At 36.9% G+C, this 10530-nt stretch overlaps 1 protein-coding gene across 1 annotated transcript; it reads left to right on the top strand.

Annotated features, from left to right (window-relative positions):
- The first annotated feature begins 5497 nt into the window (after positions 1 to 5497).
- Positions 5498 to 9294, top strand: LOC118036710 (transport inhibitor response 1-like protein). The gene is made up of 3 exons (XM_035042508.2): positions 5498 to 6646; positions 7167 to 7668; positions 7753 to 9294. The coding sequence occupies exons 1-3, from the start codon at positions 6000 to 6002 to the stop codon at positions 8509 to 8511; spliced, it is 1908 nt and encodes a 635-aa protein (XP_034898399.1). The 5' UTR covers positions 5498 to 5999; the 3' UTR covers positions 8512 to 9294.
- The last annotated feature ends 1236 nt before the right edge of the window (positions 9295 to 10530 follow it).

The raw sequence follows: 10530 nt of genomic DNA on the forward strand, positions 1-10530 counted from the left end.
GCAAAAGGCTACAAGACATGGTTTTTGGTTGCATAAAATCTGTTTTTCGTTGATAATATAGTGACTACTATTCCTTCAATATTAATTAATTTTAACATCTTATTAGTCAAAACATCAATAAATTAAGCTACATGCAAGTATAATGTAAATAAAGTCTAGTGTTTTAGACCTGAACTGTTACTGTTTAATCTATTATTGTCTTAAACCTGAGCTGTTACTGTTTGATATGTTACTGTCTTAAACCTTGATGTATATATAAAAGTCTTATCTAAGCATGTAGTAAATAAATTATCCTATAATTAATCCTTTTTTAATGTTTTAAAATACTTATCACGTTTTAAATTCTCTCCTTACATGTTAGTATCCCCTTTTCTTTTAAATTTTATAATATGAATTGTGGGCTATGTTCATATATATATATATATATATATATATATATATATATATATATATATATATATATTGTGTGGATTGTATGAGGTATTGAATATTGATGGTTGATATAAGGTCCGGAATTATAGGACTTTGTGATGATGGGTTGATTGAGTAAATTGATAGTAATCGATAATTTAGGATTTTCTAAATATAAATGAAACTCTGCCGAAATTTTGATAGAACTCTTTACAAAAAAAAAAAAAAATTACCCTTAAATTAAAAGAATATGTTGGGATCTTTTAGCGTTGATCAAATCGTACAGTCAGGTTTGTTACACATAAGATAGAGATTTGAAAAAAATAAGTAGTAATCTCAAACAACAGAAAAATACCACTAATTTATATAAACGAATAAACAAATCTAGGTTTGCAAGCAATGAATAAAATAACTTAACATAAACTATACGAGTGAACCGGTCAATTAATCAAACTAACCAGATGGAAATTGCAGCCTTGGTGTCTGAAAGAAGCAGGATTTAGTGTCCACCAACCATACAGTAATGAGGGTTGTTCTTGTTCTTTCTTTTCTTTTTCTTGTAGTTATGTAGAAATCAATGACAAATGAATAAGAAGAAAGAGACGTTATGATGGTCATTCTTGTGGGTTGTGTAATAGCAATGGTGATTATCCTGTTTAATTGTTGTTGCAGTTAGGGTGAAATGAATGTGAGGAAAGAGAAGAGGATACAAAGGTAATTTCAAATGCTTTTTAGTAGTTCCAGAAGATGTAACTGTGGTTCAACGTGCAAAAAGAATGAAAAAAATTGCTTTTCCATAACCAAGGTTCAACCTCGAGCAAGTGTTGTGGCCCATCATGTTTATACACTTTTGAAACCCGTAACCAAATACTTGATAAATTGTGTTTAGAGAAAACGCAAATGCTACCTCAAATATAAACACTTTCTATATATTTTCATGTTGAATAATAAATGATAGCATTTAAAACATTAATATGCAAACAAAAAAAATTTTAAAAAAAAAGAAGGAAAAAGGAATGAGTCATTTATTTGCCAAAAATAGGCAACAAAGCTAAAGTCAAGACTTGAACTAGTAAATATGGTACAACTCAAATAAAAAGAGAGAGAGAGAGAGTAAAGGAGATTTCTAAAGATTAAACTCAATTGCAAGAGCGACAAATGATGCTAACCTCAACGAATGATTTTAACTAGCATATTGGCTTGCGTTCCACAACGGATCAATAACATTTTTTTTAAATGTAAAAAAATATGAAGAGTATATAGAATATAGTAAGTGTCTTGGGTCTAATAGCAATGTCAAACCCAAAATAGCTTTGAGTCTTATTGCAAAGATGGACCCAATAGCATTGGGACTAATGGTCAAGCCAAACCCAATATCCTTAGATTTAGCCGTAACACCCAAGAGCCTTGAGTCTAGTGGAAAAGCCAGATCCAATAACATTAGTTCTAGGTGTCAAGCCAGACCCCATGATATTGGTTCTGGCAACCAAGAAGTCCAAAAGCTGCAGGGATTGGCTGATAACTGGACCCAACACTTTTGGATCTTATTAAAGGCAAGACTCAATGCTATTGGACTTAACAATATTGGGTTTTGCTGGGCGGTAGGACCCATGGGTCTGGTCGTGGAGCTAGACCCAATATCCTGGTCATGACGCCAGATCTAATAGAAAAAAAATATTAATCTGAAGTAAAGAGAAAAATATAAAAATTTCAAATTTTTTTAAAAGCATTTTTGAAACACAAGAACAAATATGCTTTACGTGGATGTTACCGCTCATACAGCTCCTAGCCAGCAAGCAGTTAGCCTTCCTCTACAAGGAATGGAAGTGTGGATGAATCGACATCAAACTTCTTTCGTTTCGGTTTATTCACTGATCTGAAACTTAGCACTTGTTTTCGGGCGGCGGTATTTTTGAATGAAGTTTATTCGAACCGATTAGCATTTATCAAAGCAGGCCAAGCCTCTAAAGCGGAGCTGGGCGCGGGGGCTTTGAATGTGCTAGCAATTAGCCTAGCTAATCGGACTGGGCATGCCTTTCTTTTCAAGGAGCGTATGGGCTACTGCTACTAAAGTAAAAAAATGCGAAAGTTTCTCCCTTTTCATTCTCTACTGGGCCAAACAATGAGAAACCTATAGGTCCCCATATGTGAATGAATCAGTTTCTAATATATATATATATATATATATATATATATATATATATATATATATAGAAAGTGTTAGAGCTCGTTCTTTCACTCATAAAAAGATGATTGATAAGCAGTTTACTACTAGGGAGAGGCGGGTAAGGAAAAAAACACAGGAAAGATCCGGCACAGCTTCCAGCTTTGGTTCATTGGCCCCTGGCTAACGATGGCTCTAATGAGCGGTTTTGCTAGAATAGGCAATAATGAGATTATTGTTTTAGTAAATGATGCGGAGAAGGGGAGTGACACCTCGGGTGAGGGACTATTAATGTCTTTTGAAGTCAAGAATGTTACTCTTGCTAGACTAAGAATACAAGTGATAGCTCCGTAAGCCAAAATAGATCTTGTATCTATAGCGTCATAAGAGGAAACAAGCATTTGACTGATTTAGATGCTTTGATCATTTGACTTTCTTTCTTTCAAGCAAGTCAAATGATCAACTTCCTAGGAATCCGGTGAAATGAATCAATCATTTCGTACCAATCCCCACATCGTTTGAGCTTTTGTATGATAATAAGCAAATTTAACCCAACCTAAAATGAAAAACAATTATCATCATTCAATTTTTGTATAATATAGAAAAGTCACATCAATTTATTTTCTCTTTACATTATGAAAAAAGAAAAATAAATTAGTTACCAGTGTATTGGGCACTACTCTATTATGCGGGTTTGGCTCCTTGGATCTCTCATCACATCAAAATAATACAAAAACATAAAAAAAAATATTAATTTGAAGTAAAGAAAAAAATAAAATAAAAATTCATTTTTTTAAAAAGCATTTTTGAAATGCAAAAATAAACATGGTTTAAGAAGAAAATTCAACCCAATCTGTAATGAAAAAAATTATTATCTCCCCACTTTTGTATAATATAAAAAAAAATCACTTCAATTTATTTTCTCTTTATAGAATGGAAAAAAAAATTCAATATGAGAAAACAAAAAAAAAGTAAAGAGGAAAAAAATAAAATTGAAAATATCTTAAAATGAATAAAATTAAAAGGAAAGAAAATAGTTGTAGGTGTATTAGATGTTGCTATGCTATGCCCTATTCATGGTACAATAATAGAAAATACTTTATTTAAAGATGATGATGGTGCAAATATATTTTGTGCTTTTAACTCAACTCAAGTATTTTTACATTTGCGAAAAAAAAAAAAGAATTGTTATTAACTGCTGCGTAGCAAGAAACAATATGCTAGTTATTATATTATTACTTACTAATTATTTTTTAATATATATATATATATATATTAAATATATTGAGATAATATATTTTTTATTTTTAAAAATTAATTTTTTATATCATTACATCAAAATAATATAAAAACATAAAAAAATATTAATTTATATTAAAAAAAAACAAAGAAATAACCTCTACTTATCCAACTTTGAATCCCTTGATTAGAGGGTGTGTTTTTTTTTCCCTAAATTTCACTCATCAATAGTATGAAGTATCATTATACTTTTTCCCCTTTTGCTGCACACCCTAGCCAAATGAACTGAGCACTAAGAAATCACTCTAAATTTCGCTTTCAATTCTTACAGTTGACTAATTACTTTTTCGCTAGTAGTTCTCTTCTCTTTTGTTTCTCCATTTTTTCCTATATCATTGCTCTTTGAACCATTAAACAGTTGGAGGAGTTTGATAGGGCTATTTAATTGCTGGTGACAACATACCTAATATTAAAAAGAAAAGAAATTCAATACAATTTAATCTCAAATGAAAATAATAATGATTATTATTCAATTTTTGTATAATATATAATTTTTTTTTATTAATTTAGTTTCTCATATAAAAAAAATTGGATAAAAAAACTTTTTTTTTTTAAAAAAAAATATATGAATATGCCTGAAAGCCAGACTCAATAGCATTGGGTATATCTGTCAAGCCAAACCCAACATCTATTAAGAGAAATTTAAATCTGGTTGTCAAGCCAAACCCAACCGTTTTCAACTCAAAATAAAAATAACTATACCTTAATAATATTTTTTTAACTAAAAATTAGTAAAATAATAATTTTATGATGCTACAGTAATGTCCACATCAGTTTATATTCTAAGTATACAATGTTTTTCCCACTAATTTTAAAATAAAATATAATTTCATATCTCGCTCTCTTCTTGTTTTATTCATTTTATATTTTTCGCTTTTGTTTTGCTTGACTGCACAACAAGTGGGGAAGGATGAGGGAGGCGGCGGCGGCTTCTTCTGCTGGTGGCAAACAAGTAGTCAAATACAAAACAGCAGGGCGTGGTCTGGCGTGAGTAGTGGCGCGTGGGAAAGACATGAATCTGATAGTGCCATTTAGATAGTGTCAGCCTGCGGAAGAAGGGGGGCTTGGGTAAGCTTTCTTTGAGTGACTAACAAATTTTTGAGAATTGGGCAGCAACGATGCATTCTACTTTAGAGAAGGGTAGACCTAGATACATGCTCTTGATATGATGTAGAAATAGAATGGATCTTTACAGAAAGCTCCTCTCTATTCTTGTTCATTATCAAAAAGAAAGTGTTATATTGTCTTGATTTTATACCCACCCGTTGACCACAGAGACCTCCCCCTTTGTCCTTTGAAAATCCCTCATACTATTTCCCTCAACCTTTCCCTATCATTAGTCAAAACTTTCTTCGTTTTCATGAATATTCACTCACTCACACTCACTCCCTCACTCGAGATTTTAGGTCAACATTCAAACATTACATTTTTCTCATCATGAATCAAATAATACAGGACTTCAAAGAAAAGTCTTTTATTTCCTCGCGCATATATATATATATATATATATATATATACATATTCTTTCTCTCCTCCAAAATAGATTTGACTAGACAATAACCACGCGTAAAGTATACCTCTCTGAGTCAATAATAATATATAGACTTAAGCCAGGGCTATCTCCCACAGGCACGAACACACGGTGGAAACACAAATTCAGTAAACACAAAACGAGGGAGGGGCCATTCCGCAAAGCCAAGAAAAACTTCGTACTAAAGTCCATTTCAACCAAAATAAAAATAAAAAAGAAAAGGGGGAAAGAGAAGAAAAACCCCAATAATGGAGGACAAGTGTGGAGAGCCATTGGATATTGCAGATGAAAGAGAGAAAGAAGAGGCAGCATGCAGAATCCCGATGCTTTACTCAGTCTATCAGACATCACAGCCTACTACTCTTCTTCTCACCAATTATACTAAGATAAACTAAGCAATCCTTCCCTTCCTCGCCTCTCTCTTCAATCCCCATCAAAACCCTCTCTCTCTCTCTCTCTGTGGAAACCCATAATCCCAGACCCAACTGACAAAAAAGTCACTCAAAAACTTTCCCCGATCGAAAACCTTCAATATATATATATATGTATATATATTTTTAAGATTCCTGTTTTTTTTTCTCCCTTCAAATTTATATGATCACCAACAAAAAGCCTAGATCATCAGATACCGACTCTAATTACATGAGAGACGATCGAACTGAAATGTCCGAAGACGACGACAGATCTCCTCCCTCCAACTCAATCACCCATGATTCTAGCCCAACCCGGACCTGCAACCCCGGGCCCGGGTCGGGTTCATCTTCAGTCCCCGAATACTTAGCTCCGTGCCCGGACCAAGTCCTTGAAAACGTCTTAGAAAACGTTCTCTGGTTCCTAACCTCACGTAAGGACCGAAACGCTGCGTCATTGGTTTGTAGGTCATGGTACCGGGTCGAGGCTCTGACCCGATCCGATTTGTTCATCGGTAACTGCTACGCGGTGTCTCCAAAGCGAGCCATGTCGCGGTTTACCCGAATCAGGTCGGTGACGCTGAAAGGGAAGCCAAGGTTTGCTGATTTTAACCTGATGCCGCCTTATTGGGGAGCCCACTTCGCGCCTTGGGTCTCTGCTATGGCAATGACTTACCCTTGGTTAGAGAAGGTTCATTTGAAGAGGATGTCAGTGACGGATGATGACCTGGCTTTGCTTGCGGAGTCGTTTTCGGGATTCAAAGAGCTCGTGCTTGTTTGTTGTGATGGGTTCGGTACTAGTGGACTTGCTATTGTCGTTAGCAGGTGCAGGTACGGTGTTTTTTTTATATATAAAAAATAGTCTTCTTTTAGATCTGATTGCAGCGTCAGTTAATTTTTGCTGTTATTTGGTTTGTTTGATTAGGGGTTGGTTTTTAAAGTTTGAGACGTTGTTTTGATTTGTGTTTATGGAAGGGGATGTTTAGATCTTTGTAGAGCTAGAAGCTGATTGAAATTTTGGTGTTTTGCTGGGTTTGGGATTTGTCAGTCTTTTTGTGGTTTGTTTTAAGCAATGCTGAAATATTGAAGAATTAATTTTGTGATTAGATTTTTCAATGGATAAAGCTGTTGATCAGCGAGCTTATAGAACGTTTGCTGGCCGTGATATCTTTGTGCTTCTTTATTTATTTATTATTTTATATATCTGTTTGATTTGCTGGATGAGTCTAAATGATGCCTTTCTGAGCAGTGAGGATATTAAAGAATGGACTGGAATTCTTGGAATTTCTGATGAGAAAAGTTGACTGTTGAACTTATAAGATGCTGTGCACTGCTCTATTTTTGTGTACAGGCAACTCAAAGTGCTTGATCTGATTGAATCAGATGTATCAGATGATGAAGTGGATTGGATTTCGTGTTTTCCAGATACCGAAACATGCCTCGAATCCCTGATTTTTGATTGTGTAGATTGCCCCATTGATTTTGATGAACTGGAGAGGCTGGTGGCTAGGTCTCCATCACTTAAGAAACTTAGGCTGAACCGATATGTTTCGATTGGACAACTTTACCGTCTAATGATTCGAGCTCCACACCTCACACATCTTGGGACAGGCTCTTTTAGCCCATCAGAGGATGTAGCTCAGGTTGAACAGGGACCAGATTATGCTTCTGCATTTGCTGCTTGCAAATCCTTAGTTTGCCTATCTGGATTCAGGGAAATCATTCCAGATTACTTGCCTGCAATAAACCCTGTATGTGCCAATCTCACTTCACTGAACTTTAGTTTTGCAGATGTTAGTGCAGAACAGCTCAAACCAATCATAAGCAATTGCCACAAGCTTCAGATTTTCTGGGTATGTGTTTTATCAGCCTGCTTTTTAAATAGACACTGCTATGAAATGTGTGTTTTGTGTCTGATTTTGGTTTTCATTGTCCAGGTTCTTGATTCAATATGCGATGAAGGACTACAGGCTGTGGCTGCAACATGCAAGGAGCTACGAGAGCTTCGGGTCTTCCCTGTTGACCCTAGGGAGGACATTGAGGGCCCTGTTTCTGAAGTGGGCCTCCAAGCAATTTCAGAGGGTTGCAGGAAGCTTCAATCTATTTTGTATTTTTGCCATCGGATGACAAATGCTGCTGTTGTAGCTATGTCAAAGAACTGCCCAGACCTTGTGGTCTTCCGTCTCTGCATAATGGGGCGTCACCAGCCTGATCATGTCACTGGAGAACCTATGGATGAAGGATTTGGAGCCATTGTCAAGAATTGCAAGAAGCTCACTCGACTCGCGGTATCTGGTTTATTGACTGATAGAGCTTTTGCTTATATTGGAAAATATGGGAAAATTGTAAGGACCCTATCGGTTGCTTTTGCTGGAGATAGTGACATGGGGCTGAAATATGTGCTTGAGGGTTGTCCCAGATTGCAGAAGCTTGAGATTAGAGACAGTCCATTCGGGGATGCAGCTCTACTTTCTGGTCTGCACCACTATTACAATATGAGATTCCTTTGGATGTCTGCTTGCAAGTTGTCTCGCCAAGGCTGCCAACAGATTACTCAAGCGTTGCCTCGGCTGGTGGTGGAAGTGATTAAGCATGACGATAATGTGGACATGGATGAGTATGTTGATACGTTGTATATGTACCGGTCTCTTGAAGGGCCAAGAGATGATGCGCCACGATTTGTTTCCATCTTGTAGGGCATTTGTGCTACAAGAAGTTGCATCAGCTGTTCTGATGGTGGTTATGGGCATCTTTTCTTGGAAATTAAATCTTGCAGGTACCTTTTACATAGCCCGCAAGAAAGTCATGGTGATCCTTGCAAGAGAAAGTTGAGTAAAACTTCAGGCCTTGTGCTGTGTTGTTGCAAATGGCATTCAATCCAGAAGCCCTATAATTTAAGAGGACAGACATCGAGGGGGCTGATGTGGAGTTGGATATCTCTGCAAGGTATTGGACCACCCATTGGATCTTGTTGTATTGATATGCTTCAAAATTTTATGTTTCTTTTTTTCTTTTCGAACTCATTTGATCATAAATGAGAAGGCTGCTCCGGAGGAAAGGGATGGATGGGCCTTGAGGCGCATAAAATATTCAATCTTTTATCCTTTTGTATGGAGGAATCAAGATGGGTTGGAGATTTGGAAAAATTAAGGAGTTTCCCTTCCCCTGCAAGTGCCACCAGTGAAGGATAATCATAAAAAAGCAAAACCAATGAGCAAGCATTCGTCAGTTCAAAAGAAGTATAGTCTTTTATTTTGATTCAGATGGTATTAGCAGCTAGTCTTAAGGTGTATAGCCGGTGAGAACTAAATGCCCGGGCTGATGCATCTCTCTCCTCCCAACGTGTTTTTTTTTTTTTTCCCAGTATGTGTTGTAGCACCTGACTGTTGAATTTACATTGTTATTGTTAGCCAATATGATGATATGGGTAATAAAAGCCAGATATGCATGGACCATACAGCCAGCTTTAGTGGGAAAAATGTTGTGTCGTTTGCCCTCCTCCTCCTCCTCCTCCTCCTCCTCATTTATGTGTTCTTTGAAATTTATTTCCCTGGATATGGAATTATCAGTCGACAGTGAGGCCCCTCTTAGTAATGTGCGGAAAGTGTTGTCCAAGTACATGTCCGTGTGGGGTTCCACTGGATGAGAATCCCGATCCTCAAAGGTATGGATGGGCCTGATTAAAACTAGTGCTCTTTTACCTGTTCTTATTTTAATCATTTTAGCTTAATAGTCCATGATTAAAGAGGATTGATTTGGTGTGGTTAAAACCAGTGCTTTTTCCCTGCTCTATTAGCGGTTAAAAATCACCAGTACAAGACTCTTTTGTGCTCTGACTTGTATCATATCAGGCTCTTCGTTTTTTCTACATAGTTGGAGGTGGGACCAAGGATCTGATGATTCGTCACACCCCTGCGTTTGCGTTATAGAACAGCCAAGTCCACCATTGCTTTGTCTCTCCGGCTCTCATTATTAGGAGAGAAATCTATCCGCTCTCTTTGTTGGTATTCTCTGGCTCTGGCAGGATGGATGGTAAAAGCAAAGCTTACCATCGAAGTGGAATATGACTGTGCATTTGAATTAAGTAATGGGAAGTGGGAAGCATGGCTAGGCTTGGCTTCCCTTTCCTTCGCAAGGCCTGGACCGGACCCGTGTTTGCTTTTCCTCATCCTCCTCCACCACCCTTGATAACAAATCACCGGTGTCATTTGGGGTTCCTGACTTCGGAGCTGCTTGCTCACCAGGTGATCGCCGAGCCAACCACAGACCATCGTCGCAAAAGAGAACCCACGGTCAAGAGGATATACGTGTTGATGCCCAACAAAACCATAAAAAAGCATGTCGAGCTCCTGGCTACTTGCCCTCCAGCTTATCCACATTGCTTTTCTTGGATTTTAGGGTGGGATTGAACGGAGCGAAACAACGGCAGCCTCTGCTTTTTTATTATATCCTTGTTAGCAGTCTTGCCTTTCATCTTTCTTTTTGAGCACCGCTCCCATGTCCCCATATAAAAAAAAAAAATTGATAATGACCACACAAGGATTGGCATCGCTCGAAATCTCAGCCTTGGATATGAGGGGAGTGTCCCCTCCTGATTGAACTGTCTTACCTACTAGACATATCTTATCTATCTATCATTTGATGGAGAGACTTTCATTTAATTGAATGGTCATGATTGGATTGAGCACATCATAGGAAGCCAACCCATTTGGGTT

This window comes from Populus alba, chromosome 5 (genome assembly GCF_005239225.2).
Source record: "Populus alba chromosome 5, ASM523922v2, whole genome shotgun sequence".
In the NCBI taxonomy this organism is placed as follows: Eukaryota; Viridiplantae; Streptophyta; class Magnoliopsida; order Malpighiales; family Salicaceae; genus Populus; species Populus alba.

Bases quoted from the DNA above. Each gene is read 5' to 3' on its own strand.
- LOC118036710 (XM_035042508.2), top strand. From the start codon at position 6,000: ATGATCACCAACAAAAAGCCTAGATCATCAGATACCGACTCTAATTAC. The intron at 6,647-7,166 runs GTACGGTGTTTT...TTTTGTGTACAG, and splicing joins ATTGTCGTTAGCAGGTGCAG to GCAACTCAAAGTGCTTGATC. The intron at 7,669-7,752 runs GTATGTGTTTTA...TTCATTGTCCAG, and splicing joins ACAAGCTTCAGATTTTCTGG to GTTCTTGATTCAATATGCGA.